Raw genomic sequence first — 23,770 nt, 5'->3', positions numbered from 1 at the left:
GTCCTGGTCTGTATCCTGGTCCAAGTCCTGGTCTGAGTCCTGGTCTGAGTCCTGGTCCGAGTCCTGGTCTGTATCCTGGTCCAAGTCCTGGTCTGAGTCCTGGTCTGAGTCCTGGTCTGAGTCCTGGTCTGTATCCTGGTCCAAGTCCTGGTCTGAGTCCTGGTCTGAGTCCTGGTCTGAGTCCTGGACCGAGTCCTGGTCTGACTCCTGGTCTGAGTCCTGATCTGAGTCCTGATCTGAGTCCTGGACCGAGTCCTGGTCTGAGTCCTGGTCTGAGTCCTGATCCGAGTCCTGGTCCGAGTCCTGGACCGAGTCCTGGACCGAGTCCTGGTCTGAGTCCTGGTCTGAGTCCTGGTCTGAGTCCTGGTCTGTATCCTGGTCCAAGTCCTGGTCTGAGTCCTGGTCCGAGTCCTGGTCCGAGTCCTGGTCTGAGTCCTGGTCCGAGTCCTGGTCTGAGTCCTGGTCCGAGTCCTGGACCGAGTCCTGGTCCGAGTCCTGGTCTGAGTCCTGGTCCAAGTCCTGGTCTGAGTCCTGGTCTGAGTCCTGGTCCGAGTCCTGGTCTGTATCCTGGTCCAAGTCCTGGTCTGAGTCCTGGTCTGAGTCCTGGTCTGAGTCCTGGTCTGAGTCCTGGTCTGAGTCCTGGTCCGAGTCCTGGTCTGTATCCTGGTCCGAGTCCTGGTCTGAGTCCTGGTCCGAGTCCTGGACCGAGTCCTGGTCCGAGTCCTGGTCTGAGTCCTGGTCCAAGTCCTGGTCTGAGTCCTGGTCTGAGTCCTGGTCCGAGTCCTGGTCTGTATCCTGGTCCAAGTCCTGGTCTGAGTCCTGGTCTGAGTCCTGGTCTGAGTCCTGGTCTGAGTCCTGGTCTGAGTCCTGGTCCGAGTCCTGGTCTGTATCCTGGTCCGAGTCCTGGTCTGAGTCCTGGTCCGAGTCCTGGACCGAGTCCTGGTCCGAGTCCTGGTCTGAGTCCTGGTCCAAGTCCTGGTCTGAGTCCTGGTCTGAGTCCTGGTCTGAGTCCTGGTCTGAGTCCTGCTCTGAGTCCTGATCTGAGTCCTGGTCTGAGTCCTGGTCCAAGTCCTGGTCTGAGTCCTGGTCTGAGTCCTGGTCTGAGTCCTGGTCTGAGTCCTGGTCTGAGTCCTGGTCTGAGTCCTGGTCCGAGTCCTGGTCTGTATCCTGGTCCGAGTCCTGGTCTGAGTCCTGGTCCGAGTCCTGGTCCGAGTCCTGGTCTGAGTCCTGGTCCGAGTCCTGGACCGAGTCCTGGTCCGAGTCCTGGTCTGAGTCCTGGTCCAAGTCCTGGTCTGAGTCCTGGTCTGAGTCCTGGTCTGAGTCCTGGTCTGAGTCCTGGTCCGAGTCCTGGTCTGAGTCCTGGTCTGAGTCCTGATCTGAGTCCTGGTCTGAGTCCTGGTCCGAGTCCTGGTCAGTTTGGCCAAAATGAGCCTCGAAATATAAACGTCACCTCATGTCAGCAACAAGCCGCCATTGAACACATCAGATCAATTATTAACTCCCATCACATCAATCCTGGACTCAAAGTCCCACATTTAATAAAACCTATTGATCATTTATCATTCAATGATCAGATAGTTGATCATAAACCCGGCCTGCTTCTGGTCGGCAGCAGGAAACTGGACCTGAACCCAGCAGGTTCTCCTGCCGTTCATCAGTAACCAGAACTAGTTCAGTTCAGTCAGGTCAAAATGAATCAGTTCATGTTCATAGTTCACCTCCTGAGGAGTCTGCAGTTCTCAGGCTATTCAGACTCAGAAGAGTCTGTTAATTTATGAACTGTTAATAAAGCTTAAAATGAATACATGAGTCATTAATTGTCCTCCTCTCTGTTTCCTTTCATGAAATCATTCTTAAAGGCTGAGTTTCTAACATATCTGCTGAGTGAAACTAATCGCTTCACAAACAGAACAATATGTTTTCTGAGTCTAAAACTAACAGGAAGTTGATCCCCCAAAATCATTCAGTCACTACTGTCTGCTCAAACTCCACCATTCATGTTTCAGCTGAAAATATTACTTCATCATAAACTTTAACATTTTCACATGGAAGAATCAGTTTTCTTCTTCTCCTGTTGTAAATAATCAAACTGTGATTGAAAGAGTTTAAATGAAGGGAAGAAGAAGAAAGGAGGCACTCTATAGAAATATCCTCAGTTATAAAGTCAGCTTGCTTTACTGTGGCCTTCAGTGCTGACCTTTGACCTCTCTGGTTATGCAGATCAGAGGAATGTGACAGCAGAACCGGGTCAGAACCTGCAGGTTCTGCCCTGTAGAGCTGCTGGGAACATCATCGCTGTGGAGTGGAGGAAATCTGATCTGGAGTCAGATTATGTTCTTCGCTACAGAGACGGGTGTCTGGATGAGGAGAACCAGAACCCGTCCTTCAGAACCCGGGTGGCTCTGCTGGACGGAGCGGTGAAGGATGGAAACGTGTCTCTGGTTCTGAAGAACCTGACGGTTAACGACACCGGAGCGTATGAGTGTCGAGTCGCCCAGACAGGAGCAGAAGAAGCTAACGCTAACATGAAACTCATCAGCACCGTCTACCTGCATGTAGCTCCGCCCCCTCCTACAGGTGAGAGTTGGTTTCTGATGATGATCTGTAGTCGGATCAGACTAACACCTGGTTCTGTTCTGCAGGGAACCAAGACGGCAGCAGAAACACTGGATCCAGAAATCGACACGTTGGACTGATAGCTGCAGTTACTTTAGTCGTTGTTCTGATTATTGCTGCCTCGGTTCTGGTTCTGACCCGCAGGGAACCAAACAGCTGAGGAACCAAACAGCTGAGGAACCAGTGAAAATCGCCTGGACCGATTCCTGCTGTCAGTCTGGCTTTGGCTGCTCCAATGATTTGAACAGAGAAAGTTTTGACTCTTATTGTTGTCTTGAACTGTAGTGTTTCTGTTTTCCTGGGTTCCGTCGGTTCTGGTGAGATCAACAGCATCAGACGTCTTCTGTCAGAACCACCAGATGAACTGAAGCTCGTTGTGTGGCTGCAGAACCGCAGCAGAACCAGGCAGTTTTCTCCTCCTGACGTCTCAGTGATCAGGAACTAAACGGGTCCAGAGGAGAACTGGGTCGGTCCGACCTCGTTTCCTCATCGGTGTCAGAACAAAGAGCAAAGTGTTCAACGAGGTTCTGTGAACAACAACGTTTTTATGGACTGAGGAGTTTCAAAATCTGGACTTTCTGAATTTTTCTTGTTAATCTGTTAAAGATTCAGCTGTCAGCACATTTCTGAGTCAAAATGTAGAAGCTTTATTAGCAACACTAACAAACACATTAACGATCATCACTCACAGCAATAGTCAGAGAGTCATGAAACAGGAACATTTCTGGATGAATCTGGTCTGATATTGTCTTTATGACATATCCTCTGTCAGTTCAGAAACAGGTCAAAGCTCCAAACGTTGGCATCTAAAGATCATTTCAAATGCTTTTATTGCTTCTCATCTTAATAATCATAACAGCCTCTTTATGTACTTTATAATCTGAAGACACTTTACTCCATCTGTCTGGACTCTGGTCATTGTTAAAAGAGCTTTATTTATTCTGCTTTATGTTTTTTTGTCATGTTTTATGGTTGTTTTCATCCTGTAAAATATGCTCAATAAATAGTTTCAACATTATGTCAGGTTCCAACTGAGAGATCAGAAAACACAGTGAGGCTGCAGACCAAACATTTCACTCTGCAGATGATATAAAACTGCATTAATATTTCACTGCATGTTATTTTAGAAAAGCTTTTCTCCTGTCTGGTTGTTTAATGTGAATAAATGTTGAATGTTTTCATGTTTCCATTAAAACTCTTAATATTCTCTGGATGCAGTCAGTGGATGATAATTGTTCTCACTTTATGATTTAACTGAATAAAACAAGAAATGATTTTAGCAGAAACTTTATCTGGAGATGTTTTAAATCTAACTCCTGTTTCAAAATAAGAGCATGCAGTTCAGCCTTGTTCCTCCCTAACATGATTTTATGAATTATTATATTTGATGTTGGTTGTGTTAGTGGCAGAGATCAGAATCATCATCATGTTCAGGAAGATCTAAAGTCTCTGATAAACAGCAGGACATGCAGAATAAACAGCAAAGCTAAAGACACTAGCATAGCGCTAACTGTGTGCTATGCTAGCAGCAGCTTCCCATGACTAAAAAATGAATGGAGACGATTATCTCCATAGATCAGGAGAAGACACTGGGAATATGCTCAGAATACGTTTTATGAAAGTATTTTACTGACTTGCTCTTGTTCAGGTTTGTGACGACGTTGACCTCCAGCGTCTGGTCATGTGACCTTTCACCCTGGATTTGTGAAACTTATGTTGCTCAGAGTAAACACAGTTTTGTTTTATTTTAATAACTAAACTAAACTTATTGTTTAACATCATCTGTTAGTTCGTCAGAAAGCAGAGGAACCTATTGATCTATTGATGACATCAAACTGATCACTAAGCGATGATTTTCTTGTAGTTGAACATTAATGCATGAACTCATCTCTCATATTTAACAGTAAATAATACTTTTTATTCTTTAAATGTAAGAAATAAATGGCAAAACAAATATCTCAACAGGCCTTTTCTTTAAAGCCAGACATCAGGTTTGATCTTTATCATGAATCCTGGTGAAGTTCCTCCAACCTGAAACCAGTTTCTATTTACTGGAAATCAGCAGAAACTGGATGTTAACCCTCAGTGGAAAATCCCCACGAGTTATCTCTAGAGTCATCTCTGGAGCTGACTCAAGGGGATTTTCCAGAGAGAATGTCAGAGATATCTCTAGAGTTAACTCTGACATCCTCTCTGCTTTGAAACAGCATTTTGTTTCAATCAGACAGGAATGTTGAAGCAAGAGATCATTTATCATAAATAATTAGCATTATTTCTGTTTAAATACAGGTTTAAAGAATAAAACTAATGAGCTCTACCCAACAAAAACACTGATCCAAAGACCCGCCCTGTTCTGCTGATTGGTTTCTTATTCACTCACTGGATGCCTGCAGCCTGGTCTGCATGACTCATGGTTTCACCTGGAAGTCTCAGCTCTCCGTGTTGCTGCTTCCTGTAAACCAGGGAGAGGTTTACAGGAAGAATCATGGTTGAGTTTTATGCTCATTTTCATTATCCTGCTCTATCTAACGTAAACTTGCAAATTAATAAGTTTGTTTTATCGAAAAACGGTGAAGAAACTATCACTATTTAGTATATTTTCTGTCAAAGTTTGAGCAGAAAAACAAAACAATAGCAGGAGCCAGGAACTGTTTAAATCAAGTATTTTATTTTTATTTACCCATAAGGTTGATGTTTTGGAGCAGCCGTCACAAAGTCCTGATTGAAAATGTAAGAGCTGAAAAGGTGAGAGAGCAAAACATTCAACCAGCATGGTTCAGTTCCTCCAGTTGTTGAAGGAAACCCAGAAGGTTTGACCCAAATCACACAGTTTGAGGGCAACGGTACCAAATACTAATGGAGAGTATTTAAACTTCTGACTTTGAAGAAAGTAATGAACACTTTTTATTCTGAGTGAGTGGAGAAGCTCCTCCTCAGAAACTACTCCGACATTCATGTTTTTGGACCTAATCATGATGCATGAGTGGCCATGATTCCCTCAGAGGTCAGTTCACTGTCAGCAACCGTTCCCACATAACGGAAGACTTGTTTCCTGTGTCTGACTGGGTTTTCTAAAATCAGTGCAAAAAGGACCAGTCCTCACCACCCGCCCTGGCCTGTTTCTTCTTCATGAAACAAGCAAACAATGAGTCGTCTGCATTCTTTAAAAGGCAAACAGCAGGCAGGTAAAGCGGGGCCTTCACTGCTGCTGCGGTTTGTGAAGAGGATAAAGAGGAAGAGTGAGAACAGGAGCCTGAAGTCCCTCCAGATCCAGAGAAAACAGCTCGACCCATTTACTGTAACCCAGCAGGAGGTCGATGTTCAACCTGAGCGGAAACCCCCAGTCACTCAGAGCCTTCAGTTCATAAAGAAAAGTTTATTTGATTTCTAAAACAGTTTGAATGTTTCTGACAGAAAATAAAATAAAGCCTCTCAATATTACATCTCAGTACAGAAATATAACATTTTACACTGAACATCACTTCTTCACTGAATTCATGACTCAACTCTGCCCCCTGCTGGCGGTGGATGGTACAGAATCCTCTGCAGTCTTGTATAGTAACGAAGTAAAATACTTCACTACTTTAGTATATTTTGGAGTACTTCATACTTTCCTCAAGTATAAAATTTTTTGATAACTTTCACTTTTACTTCACTACATTTCTGAACTTAATTTTATACTTTTACTCCGATACATTTTCAATGTGTGGTTTAGTTACTCGTTACAAAAAAACAAGAGAGAAACGCAAATGTTATGATCAACCTACTGATCAACTGCAACAAAGCCTGTTAGCCTGGGTTTGTTCATCTCCACCAATAGGATGCTCAGGTTTCTCCTCCCCACCTACGTCACAAAGTCCAGCAAACAGTCTGATTGGTCAGTGCTCCGTTTGTGCCGTTAAAATGTTCGATTGTGCATCTTTGGTTTCCGAGATATTAAAATGATTTTTTAGGTCATCCAGAGTCACCATCCCCGCATTTTGCTCCAAAACAAACCAAAGTGGGCTGGTTCGTTAATGCTCCGTTTGTGCCGTTAAAACAAACGCAGCAAAGTTGTTTTCAGTTTGGATTCTGACTGTTCCAATATCCGGTGTGAGCGGCGTCTAACTCGAGGTTGATCCGATTCATGAACGCTAATTTGGGCCAGCCGGTCTCTGGTCTCCTCCTTCCTCAAGGAGTCGGAGTTTCACTCAGAGAGAGTCAACAAATTTTAACTCTCCTGAGAAACTAATGGAAATAGATTTCTACTGACCAACTGACACAAAATTCATGACACAAAATATTGAGTATGAAGTAATCATACTCAATATTTTCAGTAATTGTAATCTTAAAAAGTATATATTTTGGATGGCCTAAAAAATAATTTTTAATATCTCGGAAACCAAAGCTGCACAAACGAACATTTTAATGGCACCAACTGAGCACAAACCAATCAGAGTATTTGCTGGATTATTTGAGTAGATGGGGTTCAGCTTCACTGAGGTCTGTTTCCTTCTCCCATTAAACACCAAGTTAACTAAAATCTCTCCCTCTTCAGATGTCAATAAGCTGCATTTCCCTCCCAATTCTTTTTTCTTTTGCATAATGACCAGTTGTTGCACCTATAGTGTGTGAAGTAGAGGAATCCTAACGGGTTTTTTCTTCATGTTTGCTGCATTTTCTGTTCTGACTATTTATTTTTCTCATTTTCAGCACTGACCTTACTGAAAGGGAAAACTTGAGGCTCATAGAAACTTTGTATTTTCTGTCCTGGAGGGTTTACTAAGAAGCTGGTTCAGTTGTAAAGCAGGTTAAGTTAACCTAAAGCAGGTTAAGTTAATCTAAAGCAGGTTAAATTAACCTAAAGCAGGTTAAGTTAACTTAAAACAGGTTAAGTTAACTTAAAACAGGTTAAATTAACCTAAAGCAGTTTAAGTTAACCTAAAGCAGGTTAAGTTAACTTAAAACAGGTTAAATTAACCTAAAGCAGGTTAAGTTAACCTAAAGCAGGTTAAGTTAATCTAAAACAGGTTAAATTAACCTAAAGCAGGTCAAGTTAACTTAAAGCAGGTTAAGTTAATCTAAAGCAGGTTAAGTTAACCTTGTGGTTTAGCTAAAGCACCTAATGTTCTTAACTAACTGATCCTGCAGGTTTATCTATTAGCAGGTTTCATTTTGCCTGCACTTGGTTGTGTTCATTGTTTTAAGTGTATTTAACAAGTTTACCAAAATATAAAAAATGTCATTCAAACTGCATTTGACTTGTTTTACTTTTTACTTTTCATTTCATTACTTGAGTTCATCCATTGTTACAGTAATTTTCATACTTAAGTACAAGACATTTCAGATACTTTAAGACTTTAACTCAAGTAACATTTCAGTGACTTTTACTTTTACCAAAGTCATATTTTGGAGCGGTACCGATACTTTTACTGGACTCTGAGATTTCACTACTTTATACAACACTGTTGAAAAGCTTCCAGTTCACCTTCAGATCATATTCAGTCTAATAAATTAAAATCATTAAAATCATAAGGCAGAAGGAGGTTTGTTCTTTGTTCTCTGCCTCATGTTCAAACTTTCTCTTACTAAACTGGGTCACTGTGACCCGGTTTCCTCCTGACTGAACGCTGAAGCTCCTCTGAAGATCCTGACGGCATCTCAGCCAGGACTAGGTCTGAACTTTGACTAGGCCATTGACGCACATTGATTGACTGCAGTTGAATTTGAAGTTTTTATAAATAAATGTTGCAGCAGTAATGGACACCATGAGCCTCCACTGAACTGATTCAGTGGCAGCGCCAAGCGCCAGACAGACGGACTTTAATGGACAGATTTATGGCATGAAATAAAGAATAAATCACATATGTCACATATAGTACTGCATTAGGTTATAAATGATTAAATATTAACATTTTGTAAGTTAACCTATCAACTGTAATTCTTAATATTTGCATCATATTCATGTGGAAATTTTGCCCTTACTGTGCAGTATTTTATTTATCCTGATTCCATATATTTTATATTCTATGTTTGTACGAACACTGCAAAACTCACACACACAAAATGTTAAAATTGCACATATACACAACTAAAATATCACACATGTAAATAGACATTATTCTGAATGGTTGAAGAGAACTAACACTAGGCTGAATGAATGGATGAATGAAAATTTATTTGTATAGCATGTATATTTCAGCTACAAGGCATTTCAAAGTGCTTTACATCATAAACACAAAACACAAAGTCATGCAACATAGAATAAAATATCACCTTTTCCTGTTGCCCACAACAGGAAAAGGTCTCACAACCTTTTGTCACGGAATTTAAGCGCCTGTTACCGCCGGACTCCGCCGTCCGTTTAACCACGGGTATTTGCCGGGCCCCGTTGCCCACAACAGGAAAAAAAAATTAAATAAATAAATAAATAAAAAAAAAAAAAAAAAAAAAAAGTTTTTTGTAGTAGATGGTTGACTTCCGGTGTTTGATTTAATGCTTTTATTTTGATGAGAGAGCTTCTGCTGTTTATGTTGCGGATCGGCAGCTTGGCAACAGAAGGAAATGATAAGTATTATTATTATTATTATTATTATGACAGGCCTGCACAGTGACACAGTGGGTAGCTCTGTTGCCTTGCAGCAAGAAGGTCCTGGGTTCGATTCCCGGCCCGGGGTCTTTCTGCATGGACTCTGCATGTTCTCCCTGTGCATGCTGGGTTCTCTCCGGGTTCTCCGGCTTCATCCCACAGTCCAAAAACATGACTGTCAGGCTGATTGGGCTTTCCAGATTCTCCTTAGGTGAGTGAGTGTGTGTGGTTGTTTGTCTCTGTGTTGCCCTGCGACAGACTGGCGACCTGTCCAGGTGACCCCGTCTCTCGCCCAGAATGCAGCTGGAGAGGAACCAGCAACTCCCGACCCCCTTAGGGAGAAGGATGACCGGAGAATGGGTCGGAAAATTTGCAAAGCAATAATTTTGATCATCCAGCTAGGGAAATTTTAAAAACCATGTTGGGAAAAAGAAACAAAAGAAATGGGGAGTCTTGGATGGACAATTGAAAACAAAATAAAAGAATTTAACATGAGTAGTTTGGAAATTAGTCATACAACACCAACATCAGTAAACCACCATGGATTCTACCAGAAGCAATAGTAGATATGACAATAATGGAAAAAAAACAGGATAAATCTTTCATCAATGATAGTGGTTCAGTACAGGTACATTTAAACAATTATTATTATTATATTCAAATCTATACAGATGCATCAAAAAACAACCGGAAAAGTAGGTATAGCGTTGTAGAACCAGAATTCATTATAAAAATAGGAAAACGAATTACAGACGGATTATCAGTGAACACAGGAGAAATGATGGCAATATTAATATCTTTACAATGGATAGAAGAGATAAAACCATTAAAAACAATAATTTGTTCAGATTCAAGATCTGCATTATTAAGTATTAAAAATAAACAATCGGGTAGTAGAATGGACATTTTATTAGAAATATTTCACACATTAAAAATATGGGGGTGATAGTTAATTTGTTTGGGTTCCAGCACATATTGGAATAGAAGGAAATGAGAGGGCAGATAAAATAGCAAAAGGGGCAATTCAAAATCCAATTAGCATTAAAGTTAAAACAAGTAGAGCTAAAGGAAAGAGTATGGTTAAGGAAAAACTGAGGGAAAAGTGGCAGGAAAGGTGGGATGAAGAAACAACAGGAAGATGGTATTATAAGATTCAGAAGATGGTAGGAGAAATAAGAAAGGGAAGAAGAAATAGAAAAGAGGAAAAAGTGATAACAAGGATAAGATTTGGGCATACAGGACTTAACTATACACTTTTTAGAATTCAAAAGCATGCAACTGGTAAATGTGAGTATTGTGGAGAATGGGAAACAGTAGAACATGTTATTATGATAAATATGAAAGAGAGGAGATATGAAAAAAGAGTTTGAAAGTATTAAGGAAAAATTTAGTTTAATAGATATTTTGAGGAAGAATTTGGAGAGCAAACATATACAAATAGTTATTAGATTTTTAAAGAAAACTAAGATATTCAGTAGAATTTGATAGAGTAAGTATAAGAGTTAATGTGTGGATGATAGAAATGGGTAGAATATAAATATGGATGTAAGTATGTGTGTGTAGGTATCAGTATAGTTCTAGGGATTTTTGGGTTTTTTTCTCTGTAGACGTTTGTAGATGTATGTATGTGTATATATAGGTATACATATAGAGAGAGAATTAGGGTGGGATGGACCTAACGGAGTGGGCGTCGGACAGGAGAGGAGGTTGGAGAGTGAATGGAACAAACAAGGCGGTAGGATTTGAATTTTGGCGGATCGCATTAGCTGTACATTGACTGTAGCAGCATGGCTTCTACATCAGGAGGAAATAGTGGGAATGAGATGATTGGATGATTTCTAGATCATCACGAATGAAAACAGCTATTAGGAAAATACAAGAGAGAGCCAGAAGTTGGTCAGAAGGAAGTGAGGCAAGAGCTGACATTAGCAGAAGGACAAAAACAAACTAAAGGGCGAATTCAGAAGAACAGAGTCAAGTTAATTTAGGAGCAGAATTTAAAGTTATGGTAGAATTCAAGCAAGAGGGGGGAAGCTATACATCCCATAAAACTGACCAAAGCAATAGAGGCAGAAATAGGAAAAACCAAAATGGCTAGAATCATGAACAGAAGAATGCTAATACATGCTAACAGTGAATCACAGCAACAGAAGATCATGAAAATGAAAACCCTGATGGGGGAAAGAGTTAGAATCAAATTCCAGGATTGTTAGCGAGGCTGAGAGGAGAGATTTGAAATGACAATGGAGGATGTGAAAGCAGAAATCAAAGGAGGGAAAATGACAGATGCCACCAGGATTAAAAGTAAAAGAGATGGGAACTTAAAGACCAAAGCAGGCACTATGGCAGTAATTTTACAGTTTGAAAATATTGTGCCAGGAAATATCCAGCTGGGTTACATAAACTATAAAGTTAGAGAGTAAATCCCTGAACCCCTCAGGTGTTTTAAGTGTCAAAGAATGAGACACACTGCAAAGGAATGCAAAGGAAAAATCAGGTGTGCAAGATGTGGAGGTCCACATGAATATGGAAAATGTGAGAAAGATGCAAAAATCAAATGTTGTAATTGTGGAGGAGAACACAGTGCAGCTTATGGCGGTTGCCAAATACAAAAGGAAGCTAGGGAAGCTCAAAGAATTAAAATTACAGAAAGAATTTCATATGCTGAAGCCTTAAAAAGAGTAAAGAAAGACAGTGGTAGAGGAAGAGGAGAAACAGGTCAAAGAAACTCAGTTTGGAATACAAATCAAGTGCAGAACGGGCAGAGACAAATCCTAGTCCAAATCCAAATATTCAAAATATATGCTTTTGGATATTTGCATTTGAATAAAAAGAAAACTTTGTAGCATTTATGTGCCATTTTATTAATGTAACAGTGCAAATGAAGAAGAAAAGTGATAAAATAAAGGCAATAGTAACAGCAGCTGGAAGATTTTTAGATATAAAGAAATACAAGCAGATCAAATGCTGAGTGCCACTGAAACTACAGAAAATACTCAGGATTAGGATCCAAAATGGTTTCACATTTTCTCAATGGATGCTTGAAGCTTAATAGCCAATGGACAAGAATTTAAAAAGTATATTTATGAATTAGAAATAATCCCTGATATTATATGTATTCAAGAAACATGGTTAAAACCAAACCTAGACTTTAAGATTCCTGGATCCAGCATGGAAAGACAGGATAGAAGTGATGGTAATGGAGGAGGATGTGCTACTTTAATTAAAGATGGAATAGCTTATAAGAAAATCCCAATGAATAATGAATTAGAATGTGTTATTATAGAAATATTTAATGTAAGACAATATGGTAATATTAAAATCATAAATTATTATAATTCATGTAAAAATCTCGATTGTAAAATGCTTAAGGAAATGGCTGGGAAATTACATAGAAGAGAATTATTTTAATGCCCATAATAGTCTCTGGGGTAGCAAGAAGACGGACCAAAATGGCAACATAATAGAAGAAATAATGGATGAAAGGTCATTAGTTTGTCTTAACAATGGAAAAGGAACCAGAGTATAAAAATACAACCTCATGTCTAGATATTACATTAGTATCTGATTGTCTTGTAGGTTCATGTGAATGGGACGTCAACAGGGAATCTACAATAGGAAGTGATTACTTTCCAGTGAGTACAATAATTAATGATAATATAAAGAAGTAAGAAGATGTCATAATCACAAGATGGTGTTTTAATAAAGCTGATTGGAAAAATTTTAAAGTAAATTGTGAGGAAAGCAGACATTTGGTTACATTAAAAGGCATATAGAAGAGTGTACAAGCCAGATAACAAATCATATTTTAAATGCTGCAAATTCAAGCATACCAAAAATAATAATAAAAGGGAATAAAAAAGTAGTTCCTTGGTGGAATGATGAATGTACTAGAGCGGTTAAAGATCGTAACAGGCCATTTAAAATACTGCAGAAAAATTTAACAATCGAAACTCTTATTGATTATGAAAAGAAAAGAGCAGTGGCTCGTAAAACTATTAAGGAAGTTAAAAAGAAAACGTGGAGAGAATATTGTTCCTCAGTAGGATCAGAAATAAAATTACAGAATGTTTGGTCGGTGTTTATTTAGGAAAATGATTGGGAAAAGGAGTGATGTTAAAATACCAGCCTTAGTCAGAGATCAGGAAGTAGTAGTGTTAAATAAAGATAAAGCAGATTTGTTGGGTGAGTCGTTTGCTGCAGTGCATAGTGGCAAACATCTTACAGACATTCATAGACAACAGAAGATTCAAAAACTTGGTAAGCATAAAAATATATTGGAAAAAAGTCAAACATATTAGACATGAATATAACCATGAAAGAAATTAAAACAGTATTGAAAAGGACAGGATATTCAGCTCCAGGGGAGGATCAGCTATGCTATGCTATGCTATGCTATGCTAGGCTATGCTAGGCTATGTAAAAACAGATTCCTGAAGTAACATTAGAATTAATATTAAAACTGTTTAATAAAATATGGAAAGAAGGTTTAATACCAAATAGCTGGAAGAGGGCAATAATCCCACCGTTTAATAAACCAGGGAAAGATCCTGTAAATCCAAATAATTACAGACCAATAGCATTAACTTCACACCTAAGTAAGTGGATGGAGAAAATAATAGTTAATTTGAATTTACTCTTGATCATAAAATATTAATTAATGAAAATCAGTGTGTATTTAAGAAAGGGAGATCAACAATGGATGCAATAACCAGAGTCAGTAATGATATAGAGAAAGCTTTAAAATGAAAGAGATTATGGTATTTTTTGATATAGAAAAAGCTTATGGTTCATTATGGAGAGAAGGACTACTTATAAAAATGAAGCAGATGGGAATAGGAGGGAAAATGTTTAATTGGATAGCAAATTTTTTGTTGGATAGAAAAATAAAAGTTAAAAATTGAAATGATTACTCAAAAGAATTTAATGTTGAAAATGTAATTCCACAAGGTAGTGCAATTAGTCCAATACTATTTAATATTATGATAAATGATATAATTTCTGAAACAGAAGAATGTATAAAATCTGCATTATATGCTGATGACGGGGTTATATGGATGAGAGGAAAGAATACAAGATATGTGGTAGGAAACATTAAGAAAGCACTTAATAAAGTAGAAAAATGGTCCTATGAATGGGGTTTTAAATTATCAACAAGTAAATCTTGTTATATGATTTTTACAAATAAGAAAAATATTGACATAGGAACAATAACATTATATGAACAACCATTGGAAAGGGTAGCAGAATTTAAATATCTGGGAATATGGTTGGATCAATCATATACATGGAAAACACAAATAGAGAACCTGGAAACTAAATATAAGAAAGTTATAAATTTACTAAAGGCTGTGGCTGGAAATAACTGGGGTGCAGATAGACAGTCATTACTAAACATATATAGGGCTCTCATGAGATCAATAATAGATTATGGTAGTTTTATATATGGAGTAACTAAAACAACATTACAAAAAAGAGATACATTACAGAATAGGGCTTTACGTATTTGTACAGGAGCAGTGAAAACGACACCTATTAATGCCCTTCTAATAGAGACTGGAGAGATTCCAATGGAAATAAGAAGAATCAAATTAGCTCTAACATATTGGATGAGAATAAGAAGCAGCAAGATGGAAATGTAAATTCAACAATATTAAAATATTGTTGGGAATACTCACAGCTCCAGAGTGATGGATTTGGATGGATCATAATGGATTAAAATGTATGGATTAGAAGATGATCCATACAAGGCATTGATATTGGTTCTATCAGCAGATGAAGGCGTAAAAGGCAATGAAAGGGCAGATAAATTAGCAAAAAGGGCTTCAGATCAGCCAATAACAATTAAATGGAGCTAAGGCGTAAATTCAAGCTGGGAGACAGAACACAGCTGATCTACATCACAGCTGATCCTCTTCAATCACGTCACACCCTGCTGCAGCCAATCAGGATCGGCGCCCTCGCGCGTCCCAGCCAATCAACGTCAAGCTGGTCCATTCAAGAAGATGAGCTTCCGGGGATCTGCCTGCTCGTCAGCTGTGCTTCGTCTTTGGTCTGCAGCACCGTAGATGTCCTTCCCTTCTTTCACCGCTCAGGTCCAGGAATCATCCCTTGGCCGCCGGCTGCACTTCGTTAATCTTCCAGTGGCTCCTCACAGATCCTACTGCCGCTCCTAGCCTTCCTTCGGCCTCCATCGGCGGCGTCGAAGCGGGACATCTCCCCTTTTTCATGTCGTGGTCACATTCCGTCATCCGCCTGGTTCCCTGCTCCGGCTCACGATCGTTCAATTGCTGCGGCTCTCCGACGCTGCCCCGCAGTCGTGCGCAGGTTCTCCCCAAGACCTGCTTTGGTTCCTCCTGCTCTTTCTGCTGTCTCATCACGACCTGGCTCCATTACCTGGACGGTCTCCTCCTGTTCGTCTCCGGGAGTACGCTGCCTCCGGACCACTGCGTTCACTTCCGCGTGTCTCGGCTCTCAGCCGGCTCTTCAGTCTCATCATACCGTAACCTCTCCCGCCCATCGAGGGCGTTGCCAGGTAAGACGTACCCGCTCCTGTCCAGTTCATCAGCCGTTCGCTCAGCTCTCAGTCAGTGCACCAGCACTTCAATGCATGTTCATGTCGCCCCTGTGCGGGTCAATCTGTACGTCTCAGGGACATCCGAACGCTTAGTGCAGTCAGCGAGCTGGGTTCACCTCGTCTCAGCCTAATCGGCTCTCAATTCAGCATTTCGTTCCGGCATTCCCCGCCCGGCCCCGAAGCCCTCGCCTCAGTTGCTGGCTTAGATCGCTCCATTCCGCCAGGAGCCCAGTCGCTCCTCGGCACACCCTGCCCTCTAATCCCAGAGGCCCGCAGGCTGTCTGCCACAGCTTTAGCTTATTTAAACAGGATGTGATTCTTTAAGGTCACGGACGAGTCCGGGTGTTAAGTCTGGTTCGATAAGGGTTTGTTTCTCTGTTGCTGCTCTTATATTTAGGGGTTGTGCTGTCTGAGCATCTCGGTTAGCTCCTGTAATTCTGCCTATTGTGCGGCTCTCTCTGGCCACCAGAGAGCGGCGCTCAAGGCAATACATGTTTCCTAAGGCGTCAGGGTACGCATCTTGGCCCTTCCCGTGTTGCTATTCTACTTCCCGAATTCAGCGCGAACCGGTTTGTCTTAAACTTAAGTTGCCAACAACCTCCGGTGTTAAGAGCCCACGCTCATCGCTAAACAAGCGTTTAGCTTAATCGCCTAGTCCGAAATTAATATAAGTCTCACCAGTATTTCAGTAGCTTTGTATATTCGTGCACTTCGAATGTATTATGGGAATTTAAGTCTCAAACGCAGTTCACGGCTTTCTCATGGTCTCCTGCTACCGGACAAATTTAGAAATGGCGATCATGTCGATCAAGATTTATACCCTCATTCATTTCCTCTTCTGCATTCCTCGGAGAACTCACTCAGCCTATGAAAGAAGCCAGGTCTTTGCTGCCTGTCACTCACGGCCATTACTCTCCCCGAGCTGATCCATCCCTCTTAGAACCAATGCTCGACTAAATGACACTCTACATCCCTTCCTGTGTTCAGTATGTAATTGCACAAAATCGGGTTTTGCCCTTCTACTCCTTCCTCGTTTATGTCGTCCGGCAATCAGTCACCAAGTCCTGCTCAGTTATGAATCCGTCTCCCTTACTCCTCCAGTTCTCTCAGATACTTTAAGACGTCCAGTTCTCACCTTCATTACTCACCGTCTCGATGATTGTTGATCCAAACTTGTCACGTCCAGTTCTGCCTGTCGGAATTATTTTCCGTGTAGCGCTTCAGCGATCTAGCACATCATCTAGTCTCTCCTCGATCCCTAGTCAAGGTATCTCCGTTACAAAGGGTCTTCTTTCACCAAGCGCCTCGCTCCCTTCCTAGCATCCTTCGAATTTCTTAGTCCGTTCCCAATCCTTCCCTGACCTCTACAACCTCCTCTTAAGCTTGCCGAAAGGCACTACTACCTATTCTGCACCCACAGCCGGTTCAGCATTACCATTGTCCAAGTTTCCTACAGCTTCTATCATCGCTCGTCCATCCCCAGCCTTCCTTTTCATGTCAGACCGAACTTCAGCTGTGCATGAAGCTCAACGTTCTTATCCGCAACGTGAGTATCTTTCAAATGCCTGGTGACGGAGCACTGACAGTCTTTAACACATTCTTACCTAGTAATCCGGCAGACCAGTGGCCTTCGGCCTTTAGTTAGCGCTGACACATCATTCACAGCTCAAAGGGCCCCAGCGAACGACGCTACTCGCGCCCCTCGTAGGGCACCCTCCAACAATGTGGCTCGCGCCCCTTGGAGGGCCCCGCTACAGCAGCGTCGTATTAATAATAATAATTAAAAAAAAAAAAAAAAAAAGTATTTATATACTTCACTACTTAAGTGTTTCGAAGTACAGGGCATTTCAGATACTTTAAGAATTTAACCCAAGTAACATTCAGTCAGTGACTTCGACTCTACAAAAGGCACTTTTCGGAGAGGTTCCTATTCTTTCACCAGAGTGTAGTACTTGTACAACATCGCCCCGCAATATTGCTGCGCCTCAATATTGCAGACAACAGGTCAGCTAGGTCGACCAAGCCCTCTTGCCTAAGCTTCGCTGTACCAACCACCTGCTCGGTGATCCTCAGCCAGGAGCTATTAATTCTACCTCATACTCTGTCACCGTGTCCAACGTCCTCGCCTTCATCACCCACTGTCAACCTTCGTCAGTCAAATCCCCTATATTCTGTCGTTCGCAGGAATCAATCTTCACGCAAAACTTTCGCAACCAAGCACAGCACCCAGTCTCCTTTCAAACCCAGCCGCGAAACTTCTACTCTTTGACCTCTAAGCATTCCACCAGGTATCCCAACCGCTGAAGCCTATCACTCTCCCTCTACTCATAAAGCTCATCACCGTGCTCCGAGCTTGTACTTTCTCCCCCTATGTTAAAGCGCTCCTCTCCTGCGCTCTTCTTCAAGCATTGTATCGTTTCCTCAGGTCGGGCGAGTTCGCCTCAGCTTCTCCAGTCTTCAACCCTTCAAAAGATTTATCAATCGCCGATATCAAGTTTTTCCCCGACCATTACACCCTCCTAATCACGCACTCCAAAATTAAAGGTCTTCGTACTTTTTCTATCGCACGCATAGACGGTCCATCTTGCCCCTTCCGTGCCACACTCAAAATTGTGTGCAAAAGGCATCAAATTTATCAGGAAGCTAAACCCCGGTTTATAGCTCCCGTAGGCTTCCCCACGACCGCAGACTGGTTTATCCGCCACCTCCGCCCTATTTTACGAGAAGGCGGCCTTCTCCCCGATCATTATTCAGGACATCTATTTAGAATAGGCGCTGCTACGTCCGCCACAGCACAAGGCGTCCCCATCGCTTCCCTCCTCCAGCTTGGCCGCTGGTCATCTTCGGCCTTCACTTCCTTCTTCAGACCCAATCTCGCAACTGTGCTCGAAGCCCAACGCTCCATGTCATCAGGGCCATTTTTAACCATTAAATTTCAAGGGGAACCGGCCAGACCAGATCCTCAGCCTTCAGCCCGGCAGCAACCGGTCCCCTCTCCGCTCCTCATAGCTCATCGTGCTCATCAGGCCTCGTATACGTCTGTCAGTCCCCGCCAACGATGCGGCTCGCGCCTAACAAGTTTATCAGACTGCAGGCCCCGCTTCAGAGCCTGCATACAGTCCGTCGGACTGCAGGCAGCTAGGCCTCGGCCGGCACCCTCTTTTTGGGGGGTAAGACTAGTGAGCTTCGCCGGACTCAGCATCTTCCCCCCGGCGATCTACGCTCACTAGTCTTCCGCCGGTTCGAGCGCCAAAGATTTGTTCATTAAAATCCTCTAACTGCTTATTTTTCTCTGTGTGAGTTGATCCAGATTGAAATACCTATTGGGAAAGGGAAGGGAAATCAATTAAGAATAAAGAAATGGAAATATGGCAAAAAAGGTGGAATGAAGATAAGAAAGGAAGGAAATTATATAAAATACAGAAGTCAATATTAAGTAGAAATATTAAGGAGAGAAATAGAAGGGAAGAAATAATAATGATTAGATTAAGAGTACGTCATACATATTTAAATGATACTTTATATATAATAGGGAAGAAAAGTAATGATAATGAAAGAAAACGTAGAGCATGTATTTATGAACTGTAAAACATATGAACGTGAAAGGGAGAAATTGAGAAGAATAGTTGGAAGGACAGATCAAGAATGGAGTTTGAAAGGAATACTGGGAAATGATGGAAATATAATATTTTGCATATTAAGAAAAGCATTATTTATTTTTCTTCAAAATACAAAATTAAAAAATAGAATCTGAGGTAAAGTGCTGTTGCTACACACTCGTGTACAGTAGGTGGCGGTATGCACCTTAATGTTGCTTGCAATCCACCATAATAGAAAATATGCAGAAGAAGAAGAACTATCAGACCACAGGCAGCTTCAGATCAACAGCAGTGACAGCAGGCAGCTTAACATCAGGCTGAACTGAGGATCTTACTGAGAAACCATGAAGATCTTCGTCTTTCTCTGCTTCGCTCTGAGTTTCATGGATCTGTGTCTCTGTGGAGGTGAGCAGATAAAATGTTTTTCATCAGAGCAGCAGCACTGAAACCAGTCAGGATGATTCAACTTGTTTCATTAAGAAGCTGTAGAAAAAGCTCCAGTGGTTTTTAATATTTAATATGAATATGTTTTAATATGAAGCTGCATCAACTTGGATTATTTCAAACTGTTTCTCTTGTTTATATCTTGACAACCTGATTAAAATGTGATCAGGAGATGATCTGAAGGTTGAGGCAGTTGGGATCAGATCGCTGTTCTTAGTGGCCGTTTGCCAGATCATGAGAAACAAGTTTCTGTTTCTGCTCTGATAGTTTTGCTTTATTCTTGTTGTTATTCTGATGTTTCACTTTAAAATGTTTTGCTGTCTTGTATGTTTTGACATGATTATATAAATTCAAACCATACTGAAGATATAATCAACACCAAAAACATTTATCTGACTGTGACTTTAAATTATTTTCATATTCAGACTATGCATACAATCCCAAATTAGTGTCTGCAGAAGAAACTTTACATTTATGAACCAACAATACAGAATATGAGAATCACAATAGATTTGCTCATAAACACAAACTGGGAATTTAACTTTAGTTTAATCTGTAAAAAGCATAAATATATAAACTGTAGACTGAATAAAGCATTAAAGGAGAAGTAGCTCCATGTATTTGCAAACAGGAAGTAGAAGGTTTGGTGTGAAACTCTTGTTGAGTTTCCCCGCCTGACCCTCAGGCTGGAAGACGATCCGTCTGACAGAAGCTGGTCTCTGAGGTGGAGCCTCAGACGGGTCCCTGACAGGCAGGCATTAATGTACGGAGGAGGAGCGGGGCCTTGAACGCAGCACTGGACCCGCCTGGTGCTGACGGCTACTGGGAGGAGGAGACGCTGCTCATCCTCACCTGCTGTCAGGCACTGAGGAAGCTGATGACCCACTGGCAGGTGGAGGAGCTGCTAGGATGTTTAGGGTTGATGATGCTGAAAGCTGATAGAACATGAACTGCATGACATTATTTGGTCAAAGTTGCGTCTGAATAAAAGTACAAATAATGTCTGCCGTATAGACAGATCTATTTTAGACATGAAGACTTTTAGTCTTTGTTTTGTTGTATTGTTAAAGTAAAGATCTGAACTCTGGATCATTTTGTTTTGGTTTATTTTTACAGATCCTGTAAACATCAAAGCAGAACCAGGAGAGAACGTCAATCTGCCATGTGAAGCTGACAGGAACAGCAAAGTCTCAGCTGTAATCCTGACCAGAAACGACCTGGAACCAGAATATGTGTTTCTCTACAGGGATGAAGAGATTGATGTAGATCTCCAGAACCCTCAGTACTCGGGCCGAACAGAACTGCACAGCCTTTACATCACTGATGGAAAGGTCAATGTGACTATAAAGAATGTGACAGAGAAGGACAGTGGAGACTATGAATGCAGTGTCAGGGCTGGAATAGGAAGCAACACACGCAGGAAGAGAGCCGCTTCAGAAAAGACCACCACCATCATAAAGCTGAGTGTAGCTGCTGCTCCTCCTCCAGGTGAGTGTTTGTCTCTGGATCAGAACCAGCAGGTCCTGGTTCTGGATCTCAGATCAGATAATGATGATCTTCAGTGGGATCAGACTAACTCCTGGTTCTGTTCTGCAGGTGGAGGACACATTGGACCGGTTCTGAAGGTGGTTGCTGTGGTTGCTGTTCTGGCTCCTCTGGTTGGGTTTGTCTGGAAGAAGAGAAATGTTTCTCCTCCCCAGGATGAAACTGTAGAGACTCTTCAGGCCTGACTAGCAGCTGTAAACATCAGCAGATATTGTTATTATGCTTTGCCCTGCTTACATCAGTGTAATCCAGCCATTGGACAGACACAAGACCGAACATTCCTAATGACGGTCCCAAGCCCGGAAAATGGGGAGGGTTACTGAGGAAGGGTTGGGTTCCTATTTCAATCTGTGGGCTGAAACTTATTAATCACAATATTTCAACAAATTACATCAACTGATTAACAGACTTATTACTTTCTGTAATATTGACCTGGGTACATCCCTAAATAATACGTTTTAAGAAGCGTCTGATTTTAAATCTCTCTTCTGTTAACACATCTGTTTCTGTGTTTCTCATTTATGATTATATTTTAGTCTTCTGGTGTCAGTTTATTGTGACATTTAATAAAAGCAAAATGAGAAGCTGAGCTAGTTGTTAATAAGTATAAATTTATTTCCTCACCAACATGAACAAACAAGATCACTAATGATGGTCATCAGTGATCTTTTTGTGTTTTTATTCTCTAAGTTTGCATGATTGGAATTAATGACAAGAATGAAATAATCTCATTTAGTGAAATGAGTTGTGTCTCTGTGACAAAGTGGTTCAGTTTGTGTTCACCACTTGTCCCTTATTCTTATTTCTGATTCATTTACTTTCTGTAGCTGGTCATAATGCTTAAATTTAAACATTACTTTGCAACTTTGCTTCACTTTCTATCCTGGGTTTGTTTGTGTTAGCATCATGTTGCAGTTTATATCTATTTATATGTTTAGGTTAAAATTATTACTTCTGGATTGGCTCAAAATGGCTCCTCTGAGCTACAGAGGAGCCATTTTGAATGTTAGACTGAGACGGAAGAATCACATCAACAACCGGGTTTTAGAAACGACACATTCCCAAGTCTTCCTACATGATAAACTGGTGAAATAATTCATCAGTTTATCACATCAAATATTATTCTCTAAATCATCTTGTCTTCATTTTGACTGCAGACAGTTTGCAGAACCTGAAACATCATTTCAGCTCAGATTTAAATATGTTTGGTCTTAATGAGTTCAACAAGGTTTTTGTGAACTATTTTTATTCTTCCAATAACTTCAGTAATGTTAGCAGTTAAAATGAGGAAACAGGCTTCAGTAAAGATAGCTTTCGTTTCTCAGAAACCAGTTGCAATGTCACTGTTGCTGTTTGCTGCTTTTTCTACAGTGAAAGAGTCAATTGATCACTTTTCTTAGCAGATTAAAACTGAGCCTGTTTCTCTAACGGATCAGAACCGAGAGAAGCAAACTGTAAACTGAAGCTGTTTCTTTTTCTCTCCTTGATGTGAATCATCAGCAGGTTTTACTCAGCCTGCAGCTCTTCCTGTTTCTCACGGTGAGACTTTGTAACGAAAGTTACTACTGTAACTACGGTTCTATGAATCCCGGGTGACCGCCAGAGGCGGTGCTTCAAGCACTGGATGACTCATAACAACAAGGTCACGAGGAATCGGCAACATCCAAAGGATAACCACCGCACTACCCACCTCCATGTGATGTAGGGGTATGCTGCTCCAGAATTCCTTGAAGGGGATGGGGCGCAGCCACATTCACCCTGTAAAACCGTGTAAAGGTACTAGCCGACTTCCAGGAGGCTGCACTGCATATAACGTCCAACGGTACCCCAGACATGGCTGCAAACGAGGTCAACATTCCCTTCATAGAGTGGCACCACACACCGGCCGGCAGCCTCTGGTCCTGCAAGGCATAAGCCTTGGAGATCAAATCCACCACCCAGTGTGCAGGACGTTGCTTAGAAAGCGCCTGACCCTTTCATGAGCCAGCGTAGCAAACAAAAAGGCTATCTCTCTGTTGGAAGGATGCCGTGGCATCGATATATCCCTCAAGGGCACGAACAGGGCACAGTGGCTCAGAGGAGCCACCGGTGTGAAACCAGGCAAGATGGAGTGGCTGGGTATTGCCTGCTGCCAACGACACCTTAGGAATAAATGCTACATCAGGCCACAGTGTAACACCTGAGCCATCCGGATTCCACCGGCAGCAGGGCTCAGCAATCGAGAGAGCCTGTAATTCCCCCACACTTTGCAGAAACCATCGCTAAAAGGAACGCCGTCTTCATTGAGAGCCATTTGAGGTCCGCAGATGCCAAGGGCTCAAATGGGTGGGACCGAAGAGCATCAAGCTCCATGGAAAGGTCCCATGCCGGTGCCACAGGACGATTGGGTGGGTGCAAACGTCGAGCACCTCTCAAAAATAG

General features: G+C 41.5%; 1 protein-coding gene across 1 annotated transcript; it reads left to right on the top strand.

Moving 5' to 3' along the window:
- Positions 1-15,221: 15,221 nt before the first annotated feature.
- LOC129376703 (uncharacterized) lies at positions 15,222-21,938 on the top strand. The gene is made up of 3 exons (XM_055056294.1): positions 15,222-15,719; positions 20,921-21,292; positions 21,401-21,938. The coding sequence occupies exons 1-3, from the start codon at positions 15,413-15,415 to the stop codon at positions 21,532-21,534; spliced, it is 813 nt and encodes a 270-aa protein (XP_054912269.1). The 5' UTR covers positions 15,222-15,412; the 3' UTR covers positions 21,535-21,938.
- Positions 21,939-23,770: the final 1,832 nt, after the last annotated feature.

This window comes from Poeciliopsis prolifica, unplaced genomic scaffold (genome assembly GCF_027474105.1).
Source record: "Poeciliopsis prolifica strain line A6 unplaced genomic scaffold, Auburn_PproV2 SCAFFOLD044, whole genome shotgun sequence".
Taxonomy (NCBI): Eukaryota; Metazoa; Chordata; class Actinopteri; order Cyprinodontiformes; family Poeciliidae; genus Poeciliopsis; species Poeciliopsis prolifica.
Note: the sequence above shows the minus strand (reverse complement) of the source record. Positions and strands in the feature narration are given on the sequence as shown.

Bases quoted from the DNA above. Each gene is read 5' to 3' on its own strand.
- LOC129376703 (XM_055056294.1), top strand. From the start codon at position 15,413: ATGTCGTGGTCACATTCCGTCATCCGCCTGGTTCCCTGCTCCGGCTCA. The intron at 15,720-20,920 runs GTAAGACGTACC...TTATTTTTACAG, and splicing joins CCCATCGAGGGCGTTGCCAG to ATCCTGTAAACATCAAAGCA. The intron at 21,293-21,400 runs GTGAGTGTTTGT...TCTGTTCTGCAG, and splicing joins AGCTGCTGCTCCTCCTCCAG to GTGGAGGACACATTGGACCG.